General features: G+C 40.1%; 1 protein-coding gene across 1 annotated transcript in view; it reads left to right on the top strand.

The window, feature by feature from the left end:
* CALN1 (calneuron 1) overlaps positions 1-27,654 on the top strand; it is a 121,719-nt gene that overhangs the window by 71,438 nt on the left and 22,627 nt on the right. The window contains exon 4 of the mRNA XM_007431024.1: positions 8,347-8,459. Coding sequence (XP_007431086.1) covers positions 8,347-8,459 — 113 coding nt within the window. The remainder of the gene's footprint in view (positions 1-8,346; positions 8,460-27,654) is intronic.

The following is a 27,654-nucleotide window of genomic DNA, read 5'->3' as shown; positions in this document are numbered from 1 at the left end:
CCAGGCCTTGGAAAAATCTGAGATTGGAAAGGAATTGTTTGAATTACTAGTTGATTTATTTAACCTGATTTGGTGATGTTCCATGTGTTGGGGGAGGGAGGGAGAGAAAAACCCATTTTCATTTCAGTATTTCACCACTGTGTAAATTATCCTTAGTACTTTGTCACTTTGTATTACACGCTGTTATTGGTAATTCAAAGTGGTATGTGAGCAACAGCTATCTCTACAGTGTCAAAGCAGAAAGAAATCACTGAATCTGTTTACAGCTTATTTAAAAAAAAATAAAAATTGAAGAATAGGAATTCTCTTTCCAGATTAGTCCATAAGTAAAACCAGGTCAAAAACATGACTTTTTGTATGTTATATCGCTGTAATTTAAGGAAAATGAGGGCCTCTCCATTAAACTGTGCTTTTAGTACTATAAAATCTATAACTCGGATTGATCCAGGACATGGCTACTTCTGATAAACTCTTAGCACTTTACAACCAAGTGAATAAGTTTTAGGAAGAGTGGGTTTGTGTGTGAGGTGTCACTGTTATCTGCTAGTAAGACTTCTCTCTTTGTAATTGATGTGGTTCCTCTCAACAAGGAACAAAATACAATCTCATCTTTAGAAGGAGCAACTCCTTTTCAACATCCTTCTGTGAAGACGGAATAAAAATGAAATAATCAACCAGGGTTTGTTTCAAATGGTTTGTTGAATAGGTTTAGATGGTAGAATAAGTAGAAGTCAGCAATGCATGACACAAAATCTACATAGGCCTCCCCAGCATCCAATTTAAGGCCCCTGATTTCCCATCTGCCCAGTAAGGGCATTTATTTATTTATTTCAATGTCAAGGCCACCCAATTCCATAGTGACTCTGGACAGCCTAAAGATAAAAAATTAAAAGAAAACAAAACCTCAAGAGGAGAACAACCAGATCTTAAGCAGTTTATGAAAAGTCAGAAGGATGGGAGCAGTACGAATCTCGGGGGGTATCATTCCTCAGAGCAGGGGCTCAGAGGAGTACTTCACTGAGAAGGTACACTTCCTAGGTCCTATAAGATGATACTACTTAATAGATGGGACTTGAAAAGTGTCTGCTCTAGCTGGTGTGAAAACATACGGAGACAGGTGGTCCCTCAAGCAATCAGGCCCTATGCTATGCAGTTCTTTATAGGTCACGGCCAGCATCTTGAATTGCACCAGAAAGCTACTTAGGAAGCAACAGGGACACATGCATGTACCATGACACACCCATCACTCCCCATGCTGCTGTGTTCTGTACCACACATAGCTTCCAAGTGGTCTTCAAGGGCAGCCCTGTGTAGAGTACATTACAGTAATCCAGTTGACAAGTGGCCAGTGTATGAGTGACTGTCTGAAAACCCTCCCAGTCCAGGAATGGGTGCAACTAGCACACAAGGTGAACTTGCACAAAGGTTCTCCTGGTCATAGCTCTATGAGCAGGAGCTGTGAGTCCAAGAGGACCTTCAGATTGCGTACTACTCTCACATGGGAAGTACAGTCCCATTAAGGACTAAAGATGGAGAGTCCCTGGATGCAGAGGGGTCAAACAAAGCCACTCATTCTTGTCAGAATTCAGCCTTTTTCTATTCCTCCCCATCCAGGCACTGGGTCAAGACTTCGACAACATCACATGGTCGGCCTGCGGCCAAGATGTATCATCAAGCATATTGATGATGCCTAACCCCAAACTGATGGATGACCTCACCTAGCAATTTCCCTTAGATACTAAACAAAAAGGAAGAGAGTTGAGCCTTGTGGTACCCTACAAGGGAGGGGCCATGGGCTCGATCTCTCACCCACCGCCAACACCAACTGGAACCAGCCACAGAGAAAGGAGAAGAACCAGTGTGCCTCCCACTCCCAATCCCCAAAGCTGCCATAATAGAATACCATGGTCATCCACTGAAATCCATGGAGAAATCAAGGAGCCCCAGAACGGATGCATCACCTCCATCTTGGCTCTGCCAGAGATCATGAATGCTGTCTCCATACTGAATCCTGGCCTGAAACCTGACTAAAACAGGTCTAGATAACAATTAAACTTTTGGGGGGGGGGTGTTTTACATTGTTTGGAAAATTTGGGAAGAGTTAAGGAGCACCATGAGTGCCTTTAAGGAGCACACTTTTGTTCTGTAAGAAAACTCCCCAAATCAGGCCAATTTTAACATTTTTGCATTTTTAAAGAGCTAAATGAGTGACTTAAGCTTCTGCAAAGCACCCATTTTGCTCCTTTAAAAATAATAATAAAGCCCTCTTAGTGTCACGCCAATTTTTCTATTTTAGGGTGCAAAATGAAGCTTCTGCAAGCCACTCAATTTGCCTCTTAAATCCCCCGCCATAAAAAAGGGTAACATGTGGATCTTTCCTGCTGTTGTGGCTCCTAGAGAGGGAACTAAAATTGCCCCCTCCAAGCCAGAAGAGATGCTGTCCACTAGTTTATCAGACACCGTGGCTAGGATCACATAAATAAGCTAATCCAAATCATTTTAAATCTGTTTAGCATAATATAGGAACCTAATTAAAAAGTGCTTTGAACACTTTCTTTCATATCCATTGTTGCTGATTTCAAATATGAACAATACTATCCTCCCTCGGATCTTCAGCCTGGGCAATACTGTCCACCAGTGGATAGTTTTTTATTTTTGATGGGCGCTACCAAAATGAAGGAAATGATGCCCAATTTCATCCAGCTATTTTTAAAAAGTTTATAAAATGTAACCATTGATGTAGTAAACTTACTACAAGTATACAAGTACAGGTAGTCCTCGTTTAGCGACCACAGTTGGGACCAGTGACTCAGTCATTAAGCAAAGCAGTCACTAAGTGAAAAATCATGTGACCATGACTGTGCTTACAAGTTTACTTCACCTTTCCTTTGCTTTACAGTGTCACAAAGACATGACCCCAAACAGCAGGGCCAGCCCAAATGGCAGGGAAGGTTTCCAGAACTTGGCTTACAAGGAAGATGGGTAAAGGGGCAAATCTTATAGCCCTTTTCCTCCACTCCCTGCCCTTTGGAATGCTCACCCAGTGCTGGGATAATTAGCAAGAAGAGAATTAATACTCGTATTTATGTTCATTGGAGAGGGAGGGATTACAAGAGAGTAAGCAGGCACACAATGGGGAATACACATGGAAAGGAATGCGCTTACACTGGTGCCCTGGCGGTGGGGGGGCTTTCTCACTAGCTGCTTAGGAGGCAAAAGGAAGCCTTTAGTGTGAAACTGACTAGGGTCTGTCAATTTCAGGGAGCAACTGCTAGCTGCTGGAGGGTTCTAATCAACTACAGTAATGAAGGTCACAGAGCTGAGCTTGTTAACTTGGTAACTTTTAGAGAGGTGCTGCCCTGTGGAGGAAAACAACTCAGGAAGAGATAGCTTGCTTAGGCAATCTCTCCATCCTGCGAGGAAGGGCGGGGGTGGGGGGCGGGGACTGGCCAAGCACAGGACAACACCACTGACTGTAATGGCAAACAGGTGACTGAGAGAGAGACTTGGTGAAGGTCATAAATGCAGGCATTGGTTGCAAAGTTCCTTTCCCATCACCATCGTAACTGCAAATAGTCGCTGTCTAAACAAAGACTTTATTCTTTTTATTTATTTATTTATATATTTATTTACTTACTTACTTACTTACTTACTTATTTTGGTGCCTTCAAGTCAGTTTTTGACTTCTGGTGACTACCTGGACAAGTCCCTGAAGTTTTCTTGGCAAGATTTCAGAAGTGGTTTGCCCTTGCCTCCTTCCTAGGTCTGAGAGAGGGTGACTGGCCCAAGGTCTTCCATCTGGCTTTGCATCTAAGGTGGGACTAGGACTCACAGTCTCCTGTTTTCTAGCCTGGTGCCTTAACCACGACACCAGCCTGGCTCCCAGATGAGGACTACCTGTACTGAAAAAGTGGGTGCTGATCCTAAAAGGTTGTAAATTACTGCTCTCAGCCATACTGGCCGAGGAATATGGGAATTGAAGACCATAAGACAGCAAGAAAGGCTGCTGTGTAAAGGTTCTGAATATGAGAGTTATCAGAATAATGGATGGATCTGTTCTACTGCATATTGCTCCATTAAGACAGCATGACTTCAGAGGAATGGCTTCCTCTGTCGGAGTATTTCTTTAACAAGATTGGATTTTATTTTATTTTTTGGTAATAATAATTCTCATGCCCAATCCTCCATGGTATGTAATATTGGAGACAGAATGCAGTTCTCATCAGCAACCTTCTTGACATATTATTTTATTTTTTTCTTGCTGTTTATGGCCCATTTATAGTCCAACTCTTGAATGTCATCCTTCTATTAGAATTCAGAACAACAGCTTACACACTAACCCCCTCCCTTCTTTTTTAAAGTTATGTATTAAACTTTGAACATGCAACCTGTTTAAATTTGAAATGGCCCTTTTCAACTCAAAACAATCATTCTGAATGCAAGACAACTGTTTCCCACTGAAAATAGGCTCTTTCAATCATTTTGGAAGTATAACACTTCCTGATTTATCAAAATAGCTCATTTTGAATTGCATTCAAAGCAACTGTGTCAAGCTCAAAACAGGATGTTTTCAATGTGAGGTGGTTTGAATGCAATATGTTTTGTACCTCCCTTAATTTTAAAAAGTGGAACAAAAACTGAAATGAACTCCATGGAATGAAGGTCTGTTACATACATGTTTGACTTCAACTGATTGTTTTAGGGTTCTGCAGAAAATATGGGCTTGGCTTTAGGTGAAGAATTCTCTTAATTGTGTTCTTTTCCAATCATAGTAGATTGTTTCAAATTACCTGAATTTTCAGCATGTACATTTTCTATTTTGCTTTTAAATGTTGCTCATGGTAGATTTTGGACAGTTTAAAATATAATAATGCATAGTCAGAAAACCATTTGATGAAACAGCCCTATTCAATACAACTTCAAACCGATACAAACTTAGCAGAAAATACAATAACAGAAGGTGGAAAAGTCACATCACAGTGACAGAAAGAAGATAAAAAAAGTGGCTGAAAGGTGAAGAGAATCAAAAATGCAATGAAATGTCAGATGATCTTTGACAAGGTGAGGGCCACCTTTGCCATTAATGAGCTTGAGATGACATCCATCTGCTTTGTGGATCATCTAAGATATGGGTAGGTAGGCCATTCAATTGAATCTCTCAAATATTGTGAAATGAATGATTTACCGTTCTGGGTATGTATCACTTTGCAATGCTAAAACACACCACAGAAATAAATCCTTACATGATCAAGTATATATTTGCATTACTTTGTGTCTTTATATGGTCTTGGCAGTATGCCCATTGACAATGGGACAAGTATGAAATGCTGCATTAAAAAGAATCATGATGCATTCATGCATATGCTCTCTTCAAGGCTCCTTCCTCCCCAACCTATCCCGTTTTATTGTTGCAGATACATTTATAAAACCCAAATTAAAATCTTGCTATTAATCTTGGGGGGCTGGCTTAGTGCCTGACTATCTACTGAACGTCTTCCTCTGTTATGTACTACTTGGCTAGTAAAAGCTGCTAGACAGACCCTTCTGAAGATGAAGCTATTGTTAGAAGATGACCTTTTTGGAACATGCCAGAGAGGCCTTCTCCTGCTTCACTTCCAAGCCATGAAATGAAATCCTTCAGAACATGTGTTTGGCCTTATTTGGTCCCTTAAGAAGAGCAACCTGGGAGCATCTCTTTTGCCAGGTTTTTAATTGCTGAGTTTGCTTTGATTTTAATGTATGCAATTTAAATTTTATTTTGCTTTTCATTTATGTATGCAATTTAAATTTTATTTTGCTTTCCTTTCAGCCGCCTGAAATGCTCAGAGTGAGCAGAAAGGTGGGATAGAAATAAAAAGTTAGGGCTGTGCAGATCTACAAGTGAGTGCTGGGCTTCGGTGAATGGTTGTGCAAAGCACCCCTTTGAAGATGCAGCCCCTGCTCAAAAGTCATTTCCAGTTTTACCAAACGGCATAAAAAGTGACACTGTTTGATCGATGGGGACCGGAGCACATGGCAGGCAGAAGGTATTGGAGAAAGATAGCCAGGCCTTGTGCTATGAAAGTCTTTATAGATGATAACCAGTAACCTGAATAGCACTAACTGGCAACCAGTGCAGCTTGCAGAGCAGTGGTGTTACATGTGGCATGCCCATCTCTGCCCACACCACCACAATTCTGGACTAGCTGCAGCTTCTGAGCAGTCTTCAAAGATAGCCCCATGTAGAACACATTTAAGTACATGAGGTGACTATCCCAGACAGTTCCGTATTACAAGGGCTCTGAAGAACAGTCCTTTATGTCAGTGTTGTCCAAACTTGACCACTTTAAGATGAGTGCACTTCAACTCCCAGAATTCCCCAGCCAGCATGGCTGGCTGGGGAATTCTGGGAGTTGAAGTCCACTCATCTTAAACTGGCCAAGTTTGGACAACACTGCTTTATGTGAAGGGTTACTCAGTCTGATTAAAAGATAACAAATTCATGAAGAGAGAGCAGAAGCTTGATGTGGTGCAGCAAGAACAAACACTTGGAAAGTAGACTGAATAGAAATCACATAGTCATCTACTCACAATCTTCTCTCTCTTAATATTTTTTCTGTATAAACTGTAGCATATTTTCCCAAATTGAGTCTACCCCAGTGAATGAATATTTTTATTATGGTCACTGGCAAGGATTGCAAACAAAAGCACGTTAAAAATAAAAATAGAGTAAAAACAATATTACAGTTGGTGGTGGGTTCATCGGTGGATAATTAAAGTCCACCTAATTTTACAGGCAGTATAACAAAATGTAGCTACATTCAAAGAGATTGAATTATAATGATCTGATAACAGCAATTGCACAGGTAGTCCTTGCTTAACGACCATTCATTTAACAACAATTTGGAGTTACAATAGCCTTCGGAAAAGTACTTTATGAACCCCCGCAGTCACTTGATCATGATTTGTGACCTTTTTTATGACAGTCGTTAAGCAAATCACATCATTAAGCAATTTCCAGCAAAAAACGTCCATTGGGGAAGCTGGATTTGCTTAATGACCACATGATTCGCTTTACAACCACGTGATTTGCTTAATGACCATTGTAAAAAGTTTATAAAATCACCTCTGATTTGTTTAACAACCAAATCACTTAGCCACCTAAATTCTTGTCCCTATTGTGGTTGGATAGTGAAGACTACCTGTACATAAAAAAGATCAGAATTTCCCAGGTGTTTTACCAGGGAAGGAGTTATAAGGCGGGTCCTTGAGTCCTTATAGAGGTACAGTGGAGCATGACAGGAGCAGGACAGGAGTCTATCCCAAACAAAAATGCCAGAGGTAGGCAAACATGAGGGGCCCGTTGGCCAAAGTTGGTATTTTGAGAGCCTCTCCAGACCACTCACAGAAAATGCTATGGAAGCTTGCTGGTGCATAAAATGGCTGCTATGATGGGGTGTGACCACTCATAAAACACTAGAGCTCTGGCATCTGGGCTTCAGTGATTCAAACAACTGCTGGAGTTAGAGTTTTGGGTAACTTTTTGCTGCTACCTGAAGATCATTTTGGCAGCCCCAGCCAGGTAGCCCTGGAAACAGTCATTGAGCAGAAGACCAAACAGCAAGGTTGCTCTTCGTGAGCTTCCTTGGCCTCCCAGCCTCCTTTTTTGCTCCCCCCCCCCCCCCCAGTTAAATGAAAATGCTCCCAAGCAAAGCAGCAGAAAGAGACCTCTGACCATTTTTATTTTCTAATAAAATGAGACCAGGGATCTGTTCTGAATAAAAGTGATGCTAGGGACTTGGTGCTTTGATTTGCAGTTTCCATTTATTTCCTTCCTTTTAATTAAACCAGTCTTGAAAAAGAAAGCCACCACACTGCCTATCCCGTAGCATTTTCCACAAATCAACCCCACATTTATGGTGGTGTGTAAGTAACTGCTCTGCTGGAGACTTCCTCCACAAATATTCACAAGTTGAGCTAGGTCTTGGATCAGTTTAGCTGAATCGTCGGTTTTCTTTACTATTTGCTTTAATCGTCTCATTTTAATTGGCTTTAGTTTGATTTGCTTTATTTTATTGACTGTTTTCCTGAGCGTTTCTTTACCTAATGTGATTTTAATGTGCATCTTGTACTTTACTGTTATCTTCCCTTTGATCTGCATTGGAACAAACCTGGAAGAAAATGCATAAATATGGGTGGCTTCTCCTCTTCCTCTGCAAGCAAATAACTCTTGGTGTAAATAATGCAGATTTCTCTGGTTAGCAATCCAGGATGGCCGATGAAGCGTCAATATCATTGCTCAGGATTCTCTGCTTTCATTTTCTTTCCCTTCTCTTACACCAGTTTCTCTCTCCTCTTCCTTTCTAGGAGATGGTCAAGTTGATTTTGATGAATTCATGACGATCCTTGGGCCAAAACTGGTGTCCTCAGAAGGGCGGGACGGCTTTTTGGGGAATACAATTGACAGCATATTCTGGCAGGTTAGTGGCAAGGTGTTTTAATGTATATTTAAGTCATACTTGGTGGAGACATGTGATTGTCTCAAAACCTTCTTCTATTTCCATGAGTATCCATGGGAAGGAGGGGATGTGGCATTACACAAGCCATGTTATCACTAAATGGTGTGAGTTTTGTACTTTGCATCATTTCTGTCATGACGTCATGATTCACATGATGTAATTGTGGCTTCTACAGGACACTGATGTCTGTTTCTTTCCTTAACTCAAATGTGCTGAGTTACGGTTGAAGGGATAAGAGTGTGCTGTGCATGTTGCAATTGAGTATGTGCTAGGAGGTGTAAAGTAATTGACAGTCTAGAATATGAACAGAGCATATTTACTATAGGATTGTTGTATTGTCCTTATGGTACTGGGGTGAAAATGATCCAGCTTCTCAAAAGCTTTCTTCCTCAAAAGAGACTTCTACTTCTTTCGCATTCACTTCTACTTCTCAGAGTTTTAGTAGAGCATTTTTTTAGCTGACATGTTCATTGCAAGGTTGTGGAGAGAGTTGGCTACCCATGGATCTGAGAAGATCCATGGAAGGCATTTCCTTTGGATGTCTTCTCCTTGTTTTTAATGAAAATGTTACATGTTAAGGGCAGTTGCAGATTGATGGAGAGATGAACATCCAAGATAGGACACTCACACACACCCCTTTGTCAATTTTATAATTTAAGTGTGAGAACTCTATGCCTTCCTTTTGAAAATGTCATCCAAAGTTCTCCTTGGGGTAGGGAAATCTGAAACCAAGGTTTAGAAAAATGGTTGAAAAGTCCGCATAGATATTTGGAAAGGCACAGTCTGCAGTTGATGCTAGGTGACATAAATCAGATTTCATCCAGGAAATCTTGGTATGACTTGTGCTGCGTAGAGAGAGTACTTTCAGTAATAGTGGCACTGAAAGAAATGGCTCTTGTCTGTCTGTGCATTTAAAGAATCTGGTTTACTGCTGTATTGTTTTGTTTCGTTTATATTGGGAGGGTTTAAAATGTGCTTGGATTTTATTTCATTGATTCTGTGGTTATTCATTCTGAATTGCCTAAGAAAAAGGGTGGGTGGGGACATAAACATAGTAAATAAATCAGTGTTTTTCAACTTGGCAACTTTAAGATGAGTGGACTTCAACTCCCAGAATTCCCTAGCCAGCCATGCTGGCTGGGGAATTCTGGTAGTTCAAGTCCACACATCTTAAAGTTGCCAAGGTTGAAAAACATTGAAATAAATGAACAACAGCTTGAAGTCCAGGGTTGCAGAGTTCATTAAAAATCACTCACAATGCAATTCTAAGTCCTACTGAGTTTTCATGGGTTTACTCACTGCAGCAAGGAAGAGCAGGACAGCCCAAGAGGAGCCAACACCCATACAAGAGAGACGTTGCTGTTGCTCACTCACCTTCTCTGTGCTGACACTCCTTCAGCATTGCGGCTTACCCCCTGCCCTGGTTGTGTATTCCAGGAAGCCAGACCAGTTGCTTTCTCGCGGCGTAGCTCATAAGAGCACACTCTGGTCTGTAATATACTCTGCTTATTATTTTTTGTTTGTGATTGCTGGGAGGGGAGAATATCCCCAGAACACTCTGTAGTAGCTACCAATCAAGCAGCCCATTGTATTCTATATAGGAGAATAAAATTCAGCTCAACTCAACTCAACTCAACTGCCATCCTGTTGCAGCCCCATCATGTGGTGAGCCGCTGAACTACAGGTGGCTGCTTCTCGGTGATCTTCACAGGTGGCCTCTTCCCGGACAAGGATTAGTATGAACGAGCTACCTGTTGCCACTTACCTTTCTTTGAAAGCTATTTTCCTGAGCTTTTGTATATTTCATAGTTTGGTCTTGATGATTAACTTCTTCCTCAACCCTATATCCCAGTTTGTCTGTTAGTTTTGGCTTATTCTTCAGTGCTGGCTTGTCCTTAGTTTGGGCCATCACCGTCTCCTTTCCCTCCTTCTCTTTCCAAGTCATTACAGAAAAATGATCGCTGCATTGTAGGTCTGCTATAATCCAAGGCCACTTTTGTGTCCTGAAATTGTGCTCATTTTGTTGTTATGGCTGTTGCTGTTGAGCTGGCTATTATTCAACCTACAACTTTTCTTTTCAGGTTGTAGGTTGCAGCAGTGTGGTTGTGCATTCCTACAGCTACACAATTTATCATGCTCCTTCATTTCAGAAACAAATCAAATATGCCAAGCACAAGAGAGAGAAGGCTTCCATTTCCGTAGCACCCCCAAATGCTTACACAGACGCAAAGCAAGTGTCAAATGTTGAGGCAAGCAATAAATAATAGCACACCTGAGGGGGGGAAATGGTTTTTGAAGGAAATATTAGAAAATGCTGCAATGTCAACTCATCACTTTATTTGTTAGAGCTAAAGAGATTTGACAGCTACAAATGAGGGGGATAAAGAACTTCTCTGTCATCTTAGCAAATAATATGTGAATGTAACAGCCTTCTGGTTAAGCTTCCCTGCACAAGGATGGCACTAAGAACTGAATTGTCTTAAATGAATAATTTGATTAGTGAAGTTCTTCACAGGTGCATCAGAGACTTTCACAAGCAGGTTCCCTCAGACCATTTTTGATTGTGGGAGCCGTACTTCTGTTCTCGAGGTGGGCAAGCTCAGCTCTAGAGGCCCCTAAGGAGCCTCATTTGAGCATAATTGCTGACAATTAATCAAGTTTCCAACCATTTAGAGGTGGGAAACAGATGCACATTGAATGCACAGTTCACTGGTTGACCTTGTCTAGTCTTTGTTTGGATGGATCTCAATGGCATTACCTGGACCATTTCAGTCAGACTTTCAAGACAAGATAGGAGTCTAAGATGGGTTCAGTATCTGGGGTTTGCTTTGGTTCCTGGAAACTGGAATTGGGTAATGTTCTCCTGGACCTCTTGGGTGTTTCCAGTACTATCAATGCTAATATATTTTTGGATCTCTGGTGGGACTGGGCCTTGAGGACACTGTTGTACAGTTCCTCCCTGTTGGGCCTTGTGCTGCTGAGAAATTCTATATGAAATCTGTGTGATAGACCTGTGGGATCCAACAAGATTTGCTCATTCTATTTAACATCTATGTGAAAAGAATGGTGGAGATCATTTGAAGTCTTGGAGCATCAGTGTCCTTATAATACCCATCTCTGTTGTCCCTTACCATCCAACTCCAAGGAAGCATTTGGTACACATCAATATTGTCTCACTTCAGTCATGGGCTGGTTGATGGTCAAGAAACTGAAGTTAAGTTCAGACAAGATGGAAGTGCTATTGGTAAACAAAACTCAGAATCATAGGGTTGGAAGAGGCTAATTAGGCCACACCGTGAACTTGAGGATTGAAATTCAGCCTGCTTTACACTGAAGTCTGAAGTCTGGGAGTACTCCTAGGTTCTCTGTTGTTACAAGTGAAGGTTGTGGTAAGGAGTGTATTTGTGCAGCCATGGCTAGTGCATCTGCTACTCTGGGAGGATTTGGTCACAGGTCATCTGGACTTACAGTACATACCAATTCAATGGTTGTAACATTGTAATGGTATGTGAGAAAGACCTTGGGAGATGGGGCGAAAAGACGCTACCTAGGGAATGACCAGGTAAGAGAGGGCATAGCCCACAGCTGCATAATGGGTAGAGAAAGAGGCCCAGAAGGGGCCCTTCCTAATTTCTTGGGTTGTAAAGGAGACCGGGGTGGGGGGAAGGTTTGTACTGTCAGTCTTGAAAGATTCTGTCAATGTAGCTTTACAATAAAGTAGAAATAGCTCATCTGTGATGGAAGGCTTGAGCGGGGAGGATTCTGAAATGGAGCTTCAAGGTTACAGGGAGAGGGAGTGACATTCCAAGCATCTCCTCAGCCTCCAGCTGGACTGTGTGAAAGTAAGGGGAAAGAGATCGGTCCCTCCCTAAGGGCTTAGTGGTTATAGTTGCTTTCATTGGGGAATTAGAGTTAGTCTGGTGAGATTCTGTCCTTTAGGTGCTAGCAAATAAAGAAGCTGAATTACTTTCCAGACTGATTTGTGTGATTCTTGGGCTGAACCTGACACCATCTGGTTGTAGTTCCTGTCTGGTTTACCCCACAAGGCTGACATCAATCTTATAAGTATGAAAGTACAATTCTCCTCCTGTTGTCAGGCCCAGCCCAAGAACAATGATGACACAATCCAATCCAGTCCAGTCCAGTCCAGTCCCTTTATTAGCTTATACCTTATAGACAGAATCTTGCCAAACTCAATCTATACTACATCAACTAGTGGATATACCCTGTGAGATTCTAGGGAGTGGCTATCCTGAAACTCTTTCACTTCCCACACTCCTGTGGACTATGCTGCCTCTTGCCTCCTCCTCCCTCCTGGAATGCACCCCTTCCTTCCCAATAGTCTTGATCTCCCACATCACTCTCCTCCTTGTAGATACATTCCATCACACCTGTATAAGCCCAAGAAACTAGGAAGGGTCCCTTCTAAGCCTCTTTCCCCCACCCACTATCTAACTGCTGGCTATGCTGTCTCTTATCTGACCATTCCCATGGCAGCATCTCTTTGCCCCATCTCCCAAGGTCTTTCCCACATACCATTACAAACAAATTGTTCATGAGCCTGTCCTTGAATATGATCTAAACGCTGCACTTGATGCAAAAAGCAGGAGCTAAACTACAAATGGAACAAAGTAAAGTGTAGCGTAAACTGAAAGATTTGCCCTGATTCTCAGATGTTCATGGATACAGCTTCAGGTATTGATATTTACCATTAGTGCCGTAAACATTTTAGCGTCTGACTATGTGAGAGAACCTACTAGGCATTCAGGTCTGCAGGAGAGGTTCTATGGAAGAAGTCCTCATTGCCTGGGGTCTGCCCCTGGGGTGGGGGTGGGGGTCTTCCCTTGTGTTACATCCAGACTGTGCAACCATTGAGAGTTGCATTTAGCTGCCCACTTTCTTTATGTTTGCAACATCTGTAAAGGTGTCTTTTATGAAGACATTGCTTATTGGACTTGCCTATAGTTAAGAGTTGAGTTATGGGATGAAGAGGTTTATATCTGTTAATGAAGAGGAGGTGAAGAGATAGTGAAACTGCTTAGATTTGTGATGAGGGTAGGAAGTCACTTTCTTAGTTTTTCTTGTCTTTTTCTTGGTTTTTCTTTTTTTTTCTTTTTTCCTTTTTTTCTTTTTTGCATCTTTTATCCTTTCTATTTTTTTGCTTTCTTTTTAGTTTGCATTATCTTTTACTATTGCACTTAAACTTTTAATTAAAAAGTATTTAAAAAATAAAGGTTTTTTTTTACCAGGTATATAATTGCTTATTAATGTTGATCTTGCTTTTAACTTACAGGATTTTCTTTAGTACTTTAAACACTGTTAGCTGCCTTGAGAACTTGCTTGAGGAAAAAAAAAAAAAAGAAACCTAGGATATAAACCAAAAAATGCATGCAAGCAGTCTGTATTTCCCTGTTTCCATGGGCATGCCAAAGAATCTCTAATTATACTATATCTGCAAGGTATGGTCAAAAAAGTCAAGATGGCAGCCACAACAGTGCGATCAAAGCCCCACCTATTTTTTTGTGTGCATCACGTATGTCTGAGTGACACATGTAAAAAACAAAAGCTTTGATTGCAATGTCATGGCTACCATCTTGACTTTTTTGACCACACCCCACAGATACTCCTGCTATTTATGGTTAACAAATTTGATTAGATTGAGATAACTCAGGTTCTAGTTCACCTTTTGCCGTGGAATGACCTTGCATGACTTTGGATGAGTCATTCTCAGTCAGGATAATGTACCTTACAGGGTTGTTGTGAAAAAAAAATGAGGAGGGAGTGTCCTGTGTACCACCTTGAGTTCCTAGAAGAAAGGTGGCATGCAAACAAATAAATATTAGTAATACTTGTGGGAGAAGTACAAGAAGAAGTACAGGCAGTTCAAAAACATTCTGTTCCACACCCCATCCTAACAGATTCCAAGCTGGAATGCAGTGATAAATGCATAACAAAATAAAAACAGTACATCATTTCCTCCTTTATATAATATCTTATTTTGAAGCAACAAAACCACAGAGCTGCAGACAGAGATAATAAAAGCCATTTTAAATCTCTAGGATTTTTTTTTTTTTTTAAGTATTTAACCTAGTGCTAACGTGCAGATATAAAGGCAGATTTGGGACAAATAACTGCTGTGTAAATCAGCCTGTTGTCTGGGGACTGACTGTGGATATGTAACATCAACCCCCCTGCTCTCCTGTTTTACAAGTTCTTTATGTTTAAGCTAAACCTGGATCTGAGAACATTCCAAAGTGAGCAGAGACAGGCAAACCAGCGGCCACACTTTAATTTGTATAGGATTAAAAATAAAATAAAAAATAACGTTATGGCATCAAATGCTGCTACAACCTTAGCAGTATAGTAATGATCCCTCTAGAGAGACACTGGGCAGACCAGAATTTTCTATCTGTTTCCTCCACCCCATCCCCTATGTTCCACCTCTCTCTTTTACTCAATTTCCAATCTAAAACTGAAACTAAAACTAAAGAGAGAGACAGAGAGAGAGAGAATCTCCCCCCTGATACCCAGAGGTTTGTCACCAAATTTCAGTAGTGCTACCTTGTCTGGCTCTGAAAAACACAAAAAGGAAATTGGGGGGAGGGCTACATGTGGCCCCCAGGTTCTGTACCCCTGAGAAAGTGGAGGATGTCAAACCATCTCGTGATCTTCCCAAATGAACACTTGTCTCTGTTATCTAGGACATACAGTCACAAATGGAAGGTACATTTTGTCCCACCCATATCCAGTATTTAGGACAATGGTAGAAACATATCACTTTCATCAAGCTTTAACCTGTTAATTGCTTTTAATTATATTGATTCTGATGTTGATTCTGATTATGTTGATTGCATTGCCGTGCTTTATATTTAATTTTATTATTGTATGTCACCCAAAATGCTTGTAGAATCAGAAAGCTGGATACAAATATAGTAGTAGTAGTAGTAGTAGTAGTAGTAGTAGTAGTAATAATAATAATAATAATAATAATAATAATAATAATAATACACCTGACTTGTTTTGTGGAGTTCTTGGTCCTCCCTGAGCTTCATTGTTTGCTTGCAGACATTTCATGACCCAACTAGGTAACATCATCAGTGCTAGTGAGTGTGGGGTTTGCTCCCTGTTTATACACAGTAGCTTGCCCTGCCAGTGTTGATGGGGGTGTGGTTTTCTCCTTGGTAGTTCCTTGATTAGGGTATTGTTTTTGCTTGATCGTTTGTCTGGTGTTAATCCCTGCTTATCTGGATGTTAGTTGCTGGAGAGGATGTGTTCTAGTCTTTCTGTTTTCTTCTTAGCTTTTTTATTGTCTCTTTTGAATGGTGTGTAAATGTGGTTTATGTGTCTATTGATGGCTGACTTGTTTTGTAAGGTATTAAAAATAGCGCTTGAGTACAGCTCTCTGAAAGAAAATCAAATTCATGTATATCCTTTCCACGTCTCTGTGCTGGGCATCACCAACTCCTGAGTAAACCTGAGTTCTCAGTAGACTTAGCACACAGTAGTTTAATTGAACTGCAATGATCATTTAGCAGACAATGCTTTAATTGGGTTACTGTTGTCCATATTAGACGCACTTCCGCCGATGTAATTTTGTGTTTCACTGATTTTAAGTCCAGGCAAACTGCCCTGAAGGTAAACAGCAATGCCAAAACAAGTTAAACAGACAAACAAGTCCCCTGAGAAGAATGGTTCACAATATATGGTGCATTCCAGATCTCACAGATCAACTTGGTGCTCTTCAGATGCGTTAGACTTTATTGCTTAAAATCCCTGACCAGTATGGCTAGTTGCCTGGTGTATATAGGAAATGAAATACAAGCAGGTTGGCCACCAGGTTGTGGCCTGAAAACAGTCATGGGAAAAACTGGAATGTATTCCAAATTTGAAGTCATTGAGTAGGAAGGTCTCCTGGAGAACCTGCTGGGTGATGCTGTTGTCTTGACCTGATGTGGAAAGAGGAACGTTAACAACTTTACAAGGCGGAGAACAAAGAAAGCAAAGCAATCATCCTTTCTAGAAATCTGTTTAGCTTTGTGGCACAGGAACAGCCTAAACATCAAATTATTGTGTCAGTAGTGGTAGAGAGTCAAAGAAATATCTTTCATCACAAAGAGCAAGCAGTTCATGACAAGGAGGTTTTGCATCCCTAAACCATTCCAACCCAATTTTCTTTTCTGCAGTTATCAACACGTTGTCCTAGGCTGAGTGAGCTCTGCAACAGATATATAAAACAATTTGCTATGAGTAAATTGAGGTTTTGTCCAGTCTGGGGATTAAGCTTTCAAATTGATTTGCAGGGATGGAAGGTGTGAAGTTATGATGTGTTGCTTCTGAAAATGGAAAGGTTTTTGGCTTCCCCTGTGAAAAACTGGCTCACATATATATTGTCATCGGGGTGATTACTCTCAATGTGTAAATAACTCCAATTTAACATATGATTACATCTAAGTGGTCAGAAGGAATATTACACATAATCCAGGAGTGAACTTTTTCAACCAAGATCAGAAACAAATATAAAAATAAAATTTCCACATCAAGAAGACACAATCCACCACCCAACTGTGACAAGCCAGGCCCAAGTTTTGGAAGATACCACCTACCAGCCGGCTAAAATGGTCTAGACCAGGTTTTTCAAGCTGTTCTAGGAAACGATAGGGTTCCATGAGAACCTAATAGAGTTCCATGGAAGACTGGGAAGTTTGAATCCAGCCCATTTTCTATTCTTTGCCTCTTGATCAGGAGTTCTGCATATTATTATTATGGTTGGTCGCACAGTCAACCAGATGTTTAGACTGGATTTGGCATTTTTATCCATCTATCAAATCCTCCCCAAGGACCTGGGATAGGCAGATGCTGATGCTGATGCTGATGCTGAAGGAAGAGGAGGAGGAGGAGGAGATGATTCTGCAGTCTGAAAAATTTTGAAAACCTCTAGTCTGGACCTCCACATCAGGAAGAGACAACCTGCCGGCCAACCAAAGTTGTGTGCGGCCCATAAGGTGGCTGTAATATCACCACTAAAGCAAGTCAGAAGACAAGTGAGTGGCAGCACTGACAGCATGACAGAATGTGCAAGTCTCAAATTCTGAAACCTGAAAACATACCTGTATGAGAAAGAAGTTGAGGTGGAGGCAAAAATGGTTCTTTATTGCCTAAAAATACAGTCAGGACAAACTGAAAAGAAGATGAAAAGAAGCTGAGTGATGCTCAGGCACCAGGTGTAACATTCATATGAGCTGGACGTGCCTGAGAAAAGAAAGATCCCTCTAACCATGCATTTTGATCAATCTAGTCTAGTGCTCTGTTTTCCATGTGATTAAGCCAGACATTTTTGGAAAATCAATGAACAGATGGCTTTTCTAACTCCTTCAGCACATAATATTCAGAGGTACAGATATGGAATTTATGGTCCTCCAGATGTATTACAGTTGATATTCTCTATGTCCATTGGCCATGCTAAATGAAACAAATAGAAGATTCTGTCCACCAACATCTGAAGAATCATTGGTTCTCCACCTATCTACATGATCTGTGCTCTTTCATACTGTGAGAGGAAAAATGTTAGTGGCCTAAAACTTATTTTAATATAGATAAGTCACATTTATAATAAAGGCAAAGGCTAGCTTAGAAATGACCTTTAGGGCAATGACAGGAAATAAGTAGAACTTGCAAAACTAAGCAAACTGTTAAATAAGCAAACTTGTTGATGGGAAAGGACATGACAAGGACAAAGGGGACAGGGAAGTGTGGTAAAATTAGCTCTAGGGACGTTATGATTCAGTTACAAATTGAGAGTCATGATTGTGGTTTGCGGTTTTTAACGATAAAAAGGATTGCACCTATAGGGTCGGGACCACTTGGTCAAGCTGTCACGTTTGACAGCTTGCTCTTGTCGGTCCTCATTGCAATGTGCATCTAAGTAAGTACTTTGTATGCTCTTGATTGAATTTTACTTGCTTATTGAACTAACTTGTAATAAAGCTTTTAGAACCTTGAAGTGACTTATGTTCTGGTGTGTCTGTCTCCTGTGTTTGACGAGTTTTTTCCCCTGACAATACTATCCATAATATGTTTATGAAGCCATGTGTTATTTAGGGAATGATGATAAATAGTTTGTATCTCCTTTTCTAATGGAGCCAAGAAAGCTGTTAGTTCTGATTTGTTGTCTGGTACAGTAATGGATTGCATGTGAACTTAAGTGAAGTTTGAACCAGACACACCCAAATTCACCAACACAGCAGCCTCTGAAAGACCTGCACAGCCCTAGTCATTACACAAAGACACACACACACACACACACACACACACACAGAGTCTTCTTGGGTCTTGGCTGGAAAGTTAAAAAACAAAAACAAAAAACCTTCTTGGTAGAGTTAATGGACATATCCATGAGGTCACCAGGGATCAAGCTGAACCTGAAAGACTGCAGTAAAAACACTGGGGAACTTTAAATGCAAAGTCAATGCACAACATTCCACAGAGACATTCCACGTTAGAAAAAGTTGCAAATTACAAATGGATGAAGATTTTCCAACTGCATAAAAAAAAATCTGTTCAATAGATGAATGGATTAGCAGCTGGAAGTTCTGATTGGATTTAGATTGCTTCACACATCCCTAGTTAGATTATGAGTCTAACATTTTATTTCCATTAGTGGCCCAAAACTGCTGCGAATGGAAAATGTCAAAGCGGGCCCTGTGTTATATAATGCCTGGCTTATAGCTTTCTAGTTCTATCTGGTTGGCCACTGATAAGCAAGGTGTTGGTCTAAGGCTGAAAGGGTATCCACAGTCTCACTTGAGAATAAGGTCCATTGAATTCAGTGGGGCTTGCTTCTGAGAAGATAAATGTAATCTTGGTTATTGAAAGAATCACCAATGTCCTCTTTCTCCAATTTCTAGCATCTAATGTTTAGCAGCTCATTTCTTTTCTGCAAGAATCCCACACCAATTGATACAATATTCAGCAACTATATTCGTCATTTAAAGGGGGGGAAATGAAACTGCCAACCCCTTGGTTGAATTTTCCAAAAGGTATGTGTGTGTCTGTGTGTGTGGAGAATGAATATAAAAGTTGCTATAGAAACATCTCTGTATCAGATTATATCTCTAGAGTTACCTTCTCCTCTTCTAAACTAGCAAATTGTACCTTGGTTGAATAGGAACCAAATATATCTTGACAACAATTTCACATTTAGGGATTTGTTTATTAAAAAGCCATGGAGAGGCAGTCACTGAAGAGTGGCATAAATAGTTGTCTTGTTCTCTTGGCCAGTTTTGAGAAATCCCAAAACTGAGTTACAATAGAGGATGGATGGATGGATGGATGGATGGATGGATGGATGGATGGAAGGAAGGAAGGAAGGAAGGAAGGAAGGAAGGAAGGAAGGAAGGAAGGAAGGAAGGAAGGAGGGAAGGAGCGAGCCTGCTGTAGTGCAAATGTAGAGAGCCACAGAAAATCAGCCAAGTCCATAGAATGGAAAGCTGAAGATCTCGAGCTTCCTTTCCCAGAAGCCCTCTGGAACTTCTAATTTGATCCAACCTCCTGATTTTGGGTAGTTGCTTTTTAGTTCCTGCTGCTACCACCTCTCTTGCTGAGTTACCTCAGAGGCTGCCTTTCTGGCAATTAAATAATCACAAAGTACTGTTGTTTTAAGAAAATAAAATAATTTCAGTGATGCTACTCATGGACATGTAAATTACAGATGTATGACTGTAGGTTTCAGCCCTTCCCTTTTCGGAGATAGACCAACTCATTGGAGCTAAACAAAAGCAAACTTTATTTAAAAAGAAAGACAAAATAAAATATAAAGCCCTGGAAATTACAAAGAACAATGCAGAGTTTCTGGCAGATCAAAAGATGGTGCTAGTCTACTATAAATGAACATTTTCTCACTGTAAAATGGGAGATGGTGCAATTTAAGTTTACCAACTACTAGAAAATTATAAATAATATAATATTCCCTGCCCCCCATAGTCTGAAGGATAGAGTTGAGAACTTAGGTTGCACACTCATTTTCCTAATTTGTAAAGAAAAATAAGAACATTAAGGTAATCCCATTCATCAAAATAATTAGTACAGCCACTGCATTGGCTCCACCACACTCCCAGGTCCCCATGCCCATTGGCAAAACCATATCTACAGAGCCTTGTGAAGTCCAGCAGGGTCAGGGCTATGCATGTGACAGTCTTCACATCTGCCAAGAACCTGGAAAACGGTGAAATTAGTCATGAGGGCTGACATACACAACAAGTGCCAAATTGCAAATTTCCTAGAAAAATAGAAACCCTGCCCTCCAAACTTTCATAAATGGAAATTGATGCACTCTTTTGCAGGGCTGGCCCTATCATTAGGCAGAGCAAGGCAGCTGCCTCAGATGATAGTTGTTGAAAGGTGAGAGTGGGGAGTATTCCTTTAGTAGTTATCAGTTGACAAATGCATAGTAAGCCAAAGCGCAAGATGGTGACACCATTGGCTGTTTTCACCCAACTTGTTTAGCTTCTTACTGAATTAACTCATTTTCTGATTGAAACAATATACTAAACCATGAACTAATTGGTACATCTAAGCAACATACTAGGCCACAAAAAAACCTCATCAACTAACTAACCAAATTTAGCACATTGAACAATACAACTGCTAGTTCTTTGTGTAACCTCTATGTTGTGTAAATACCTCTCTCTCTCTCTCTCTCTCTCTCACTTTACCTCCCAAGCAGCAAGCAGTAGGGAATGAATGCATGCATACATATTCATCACTCTGCTCCCTTTCAGAGTATGCAATGTTATGCAAAGCATAGAACTGGAGTTAAAAATTGTAAGCTAAGGAAGAAAAGCAAAATGACCTGGAATGTAAGGAATGTGTAGATAGTTTTTACTGGAGTTCTGAACTGATCTGTTGCAGCAGGTCTTTGAAATTAGTTGAGGACCTCATTTGGCCTTGAAGATTCAGTCCATCTTGCTTAGTGAAGACTCCTTGTAAACTCACACAGTGAGCTCGTTATTTTGTGCTGCATCATTTTGTAATCTCATATTAGTGTGATAAAGGTATTAGTGTGGATTTTGGATGTAAATGCATGCCCAATGAATAACACATCTTATAGTGATCAACAACCAGAGCATAATTTGTATGTAAAGATGGAGCAAAACTATAATTCATTCCTTTTTTATCTAGAGAAATATTAGCAAAATTAAAACACTGCTTGAAAAATGTGACAGAAATGCCTTGTTTTTAGAACCAGAAAAAAAGAGAGAAAGAGAAATTGGCTGATACCATAATCATTATTTCCAGTAAGTTGTAGCATTCATAATTTGGGTCAGATGGAAATATTATTCATGTTGTGCCTTTGAAAAAAACGATAGGAAGTTGCTTATCCTTTTATGATTTATAGAACAACACTGTTGGCATTAGTTACAAAAAAGACTCTGGTGGAAAGGAATGGATCAAGATGTCCAATCATAATAGGTAGCCAATTCATTTAATTTCAGATAAGAACTTCATTGTGGTGGCAGTAACTTGAATGGAAATTTATTAGGATATTGTCAATATGACTATTTAGCAGCAGGCAATTTATAGTAACGTCAGTGATATATGTCTTACCCAGGTGTAATTTGACTGTAATATATTTGTGATAAAACTTGCTTGTAGAATTCAGGGTTCCGGATCAGTTTTCAGGACAAAGTCAACTCCACAATCTGCTCTGCAATAAAACCAGTCATGGGGAAGAACTTCCAGGTAGAAGGCAATTGACAATAAAAGTGCACCACGTCCCACCTGCTCCTGGCGCATCTTTGATGCAAACTGCCTTCTCTAAAGTATATGTTGAAAAGATGAAGGAGCCTTCCAGGCTAAATTTATAGGCAGCTGGTTTGCAGCATTTGCTTTGGGCACGAAGTCACGAAGAATCAGGATTCTGAAACATCGCCATCTGTGGTTATGACATAAGGGGTTATTGATTTCTTTGGGAACAATCTGGATGCCTTCACATATGTAAAATGTAGAGGAACTTTTTTTGCTGTGATTCAGCTTCTGCTTTTCTTTGAGCCCCTTCTTTTCCCTTCTTCCCACCAAGGCCCAGCCACCTACATGCAGTGTTCAGGAAAATAACTAACTAGTAAGTACTCCAGAACCCTGGGGAGCACCTCTTAAACTCCCGATGATTGAATTCTGTATCTGATACTAAAAAACATTTACCCATTGGGAAATGGGAATTACAGTAAAGGTGTGCCAAATGTTTTCAATCCAAAATACTTCAGGTTCAAAGTAGGCTGTTCTGAGCTGATGAGGAATGTCCCAATGCTGTTTTAACCTAACTGGAACTGTTCTGATCTCGATATAACTTATATTCAAGTTTAGAACATTTCTGGTAAGGTTCAAACACCATCAGGAAACTTCTGTGAAGTTGGAACAGATCAAAACAGTGCTTCCAGCTTGAAATACTTCAAAATGTCAAAATGTACGTGCCTGAATTATGGCTCTGGTTTCATTGGTAGCTGTGTCTTTCTTGGAGCAATTAAGGGAGGGGGAAATTTGAGGATGTACAGTATGTTTATGGCAATGAATTGGCTGAAAGATTCCTTTCCCGTCACTCATTTTGATGCCCAGATTAGACACATCCCATTTTACACGTGAACAAGGCAAGTGAGGGAATAAGCAAAACATGGCTTGGATTCAGACAGTACTCTGAACTCTCAATCCAAATTAATAAAAGACAGCTAATCTATTCGCACCCTATGCCCAAGCACATAAATCTTCGTATGTTGGGACGTTGGCATTTGCATTTTTTTTTCTTGCAAACATTTCATTACCAAATTAGTTAATATTATCAGCGCTTTGATGCAAGGGAGTGGGGTTTGCTGTTGTTGTTTTTTTTATGTGTGGCAATTTATTGTGCCTCTCTTGATCAGGATTGTTTTAGTTTGTGTGACTGTTTCTGCTTACCTGGCTTTTGGGAGTGGGGTTGGCTGTTTTATCCATGATTGTTCCTGCCTATTGTGTTGAATCCCAACCTTTCCTCCCTGAGCTATACACATTCTCCACTATTAAAACATTCTTATGGTTGAATATGATGGCCAGGTTCACTCAACAAGGCAATGGCTGGATTCCCATAACATGGCACAGCCCAAGCTACCTGATTTCACCTTAGTTTGATCTAGCGTGTTGTACACAACAAGCCATAGAGTCTCAACCTTTTTGAAGCTGCCACCCCCCTAAGGAGTGGAAAATTTTTCAACGCCACCCTTTGCGGGGGGGGGGGGGGAGTTACTGAATTATAAAAGGCAAAAATTTTAAGTAATTTTTTTCAGTAGACTTACACACCAAATTTGTTTGATTTAACTCAATACTTTTGCCCTGGAAGGTAATTGCATTCCTTTTATTAAAATTAAAATGACTAATGCAAAAAAAATGAAGCGAACGAAAAGCAACTCAAGAAACACGGGTCAAATCAAACATTCATATTGAAAGGATGCTCAACGCACGCGCTGCGATTAATCGCGCGGGAAAACAGCTGACGCACGCGCTGTGCTGGCTGGGATCGGAGAAGAATCGTAGTGTCGAGTTCTTCAAGGTCATCCTACCTAGAATACAAATTCGTCTCACCATTCTTAGAAGTGCGTGAGGGCAGCCGTCGCGTAAGCTCGTTTTATTGCTGGTACAAATGGTGTAAACCGGATAATCGATTTAATAAAGTTTTTTGGGAGTTTTAAAATTAAGTTCGAATGCCAAAACATGCTCATCGCCCCTCTACCGCCCAAAACATGCCCACCACCCCCCTACCACCCAAAATAAGTTCACCGCCCCTCAGCATCCTCCCACCGCCCCCCAGGGCGGTACCACCCCCGTTGAGAAGCAATGCCGTAGAGTCTTCATCTTGTTTGATGTGGCTTGCTAATCCATCTTAGCTACTCAAGGTTGCCAGGGAGCACTGGAAATAGAATAGCAAGCCTTCACAAGAAGAGTGGAATGTTTTCTGCAAGCTAAAAGAGCCATCCATCAGTACCTATATGCTTTTCTCCTAATATTTATTGAAGGGGGAAGTATTTTAGCTTTTGGATATTGCCTCATGTTCATTGCTTTAAAATATCCCTGTCCAGGTGCATCCAACCCATGAATTGCTGATGTAGGTCCCTTGGCCCCATATGCTGTATATTGTGAGGAATGGCTTCCTTATAAATTCTAGTAGCAATGTACAGAATCTTCAGCTCCCAAACTAATCTGCAAACGAGAACCCGTGTTATGTCCCAAGCATTGTTTCCTGAATGTTCCAGTGCAGCTCTTGGTGCAATCCTGTTTCTTCTGCTTCTCCTAAAAGAACTACAAGTCAATTGCTTTTTCCATGCAGAAAAATTCAGCAAATGTCATTGGACAGTATCAAAGTAGGTAGGCCAATGAGTAGCTTTCTTCTCTTCCTCCTCTGTGTTATTGCTGTCGTTGTTGTTTGTTTGAGCAAATACATTTAGAAGTGTGTATTTTGCATCTGATCACAATGAGATTTTCTCAGGCACAGTTCCTGATAACTTTCATTCGTTCCTGAAACAATAATACAGAAGTAGCTTGCCATTGGCTTTGGGATATTTTCTGACATCTCAGTCTAACCCACAGCCTTGGAATTTTCTGGTGTCTCCCATCCAAGTACTAACCAGGTCTGACCCTGTTTAGCTTTTTGGAGATCAGCTAAACAGTGGCTACGTTCCTGGTGACTTTCATGGGCATATCCATGCAGCTTTCTTGGCATGATGCAGAAGTGGTTTGACATTGCCTTCATCTCGGATGGATGGATGAATGGATGGAGAGCTGGACAGACATTTACTTAACAGTCCATTCTACATATACAATATTGGAATTTCCTGCTATGTTCCACCCACATACTAGCCAGGCCTGATCCTATTTCACCTTTTTTGAGATCATGCAAGGGTGGCTAGGTGTAGCTAATTCTTAATGTCTACCTAAATATGTGTGTTTTGGAGGTGGAGACTGGAGAGGGCCACATTCAAAGTATAGTTTGGTATTTGAAATAATTAAGGAAATCTGTTATTTTCATTCAGGATAGGAAAAATGATCAGTTAAGCCATATAATCCCAGGAGGTTATTTATTTAACAAATGTTCTAACCCATCCCAATCCTAATGGATTTTAGGCAGTTAAAAATCTCAATTTATGAGTTATTTCAGTGTTTTTGTTCTTCCTACACTTTGCATCTTACTAGCCTCTGACTTCAGTAGACAAAAATAATGAGAAAATATGTTGATATAGGTTGCTATGGGAAGAAAGTTGGAGAGGGCTGTCAAATTAATGTTCTGCTCCAGGCCTTTTAGAGTCTGAAAGATGTTCTGCTTAATTGTGAATTTTCATGAAGATTGTCAGGGTTTTTTTTTCTTAATTAGTACATTTTCAAACAAACATACATAAAAATGAACAACTCTCTACACATGAAGAAGAAAGGAGAAAAAAACACAACGCAACAAATAAAAACACAGAAAAAGACAAAAAGCCTGTAATTACAAATATATTCCAAGTTCACCTGATTTTATAAATCTTTGAAAGGGGAAACTAAGCTTTCAATATTCACCAAGCCTGTCCAAGATTTTTTTTTCCAAAGGGAGAAACAGTGTGACAACTTCTGATTGACAGAACATATAATTTCCTCAAAAATTGCTAGATCTCTAAAATCCAATTCTTTATATCTAGTTATAGTATTTTCCCATCACCTAAGTATTATTCTTTTGGCTATTCCTAGAGCATGAAAACCACATCTTTGTTCAGAACATGCTAAGTTCCAAATAGTTGGCATCTAATTTAATACAATATGCATGTCTTTAAAAACCAGTTTTCCCAATAATTGTGTCAATAATATTGCATAACGTTACTCCAAAAGGATTATTAAAGAAGAACGTGAGCATAACATATAAGATAAAGTGCCCTCAAATTTCTTGCAATGCCAATACAAATAATCATCCTTTATGGAACATTCAAGATTTTCAACTTTAAAAAATTGCAAATGCACATACTGGGTGTGCATATATGTGAAGGTGAGTTGGATAAGAAATACTCTGATTCTTCTACCCCAGATAGACCTACAATTTTTCTTCCCTTTTCTCCAAGTGATCCAGGCCTGACCTGAGGACAATTTCATTAAAGGAAATGGTGCTATATAGATCATCTAACAGGCAAAAACCATTGTGCTATGTTGTCCTGGATCTCTCAGAAGACAGAGGAGAGAATGAAGTAAATGCTTCCTCCGTGGAACAAATGTTTTTGCAAAAGCCAAGTGGGTTACATGAAGTGGACACTGCTGGGAGAGTTAATAGCTATTTAAGATCTATAAATATCTTAGAAAATTCGTATTTGCACGGAAATCTCCATTGCAACCAAAGCCCTTAATGTCACAGTTTTCCAGTTGATTCCTAATTAATACTTGAAAGGTTTCTTCTTTGGGGATTTTTCATGGGGCTGGCTTACACTGTGAAGACATTAAAAGATGCTGAGTTTCCTTTGATTTGGGTGAAATCCAATTTCAAGCTCCCTAGAGATTTAAAAGCTAAAACAAGTGTTGTCAGATTTGTTTTAACTTCCACTTCTTACCAGCTGTTTTCTCTATTTCATGTTATTTTCTTATTATTTTAGCTTAATTTTATGAGGTTAATTGAATTGGCATGATTTTAATGTGTCTCAGATTCTCGAAGGGAGCATTATTGAGCTGCGGTTGATGTGAAAACTTGGGTTTCTCTAAACCTTTCAGGATTTGTTATGTCCCTGATGTGATCCAGAAAGGTCACTGCCAAGTAATTATCTACAGCAATTTGCATCTCTTGATGTACAGAACTTAAGTTGGTCCTGATTAATATAAGGGCTGGGACAATTATCCTATGGGTTTTCTCATTTTTGGAATTTCTGGATACAGTTCTTGGCTCAAAGTGTGCATATGTTAGAGGAAATCGCTTACAAAATTTGTGTTAGGGAAAATTCTAGCTGAAACAAAATCTGAATTTTCATTAGTTTTGCTTATATATTATTTCAAATACAGGGGGTTAGAAAACTTGGATGAAAGTTGCTTATCCTTGAATAATCATCAGTGGATACATGAAACAGAAAAGAAATGGAACAATTTGCCCCTTCCAAAATATAATCAGATTATTTTTCTCTTAAGGAAACTT

This window comes from Python bivittatus, unplaced genomic scaffold (assembly GCF_059951505.1).
Source record: "Python bivittatus isolate LINGU-HERP-01145 unplaced genomic scaffold, Pbiv_v1 ctg000690_np1212, whole genome shotgun sequence".
NCBI classification, from domain to species: domain Eukaryota; kingdom Metazoa; phylum Chordata; class Lepidosauria; order Squamata; family Pythonidae; genus Python; species Python bivittatus.
The sequence above is the reverse complement of the archived record's forward strand: the minus strand, read 5'-3'. Positions and strand labels throughout refer to the sequence as shown.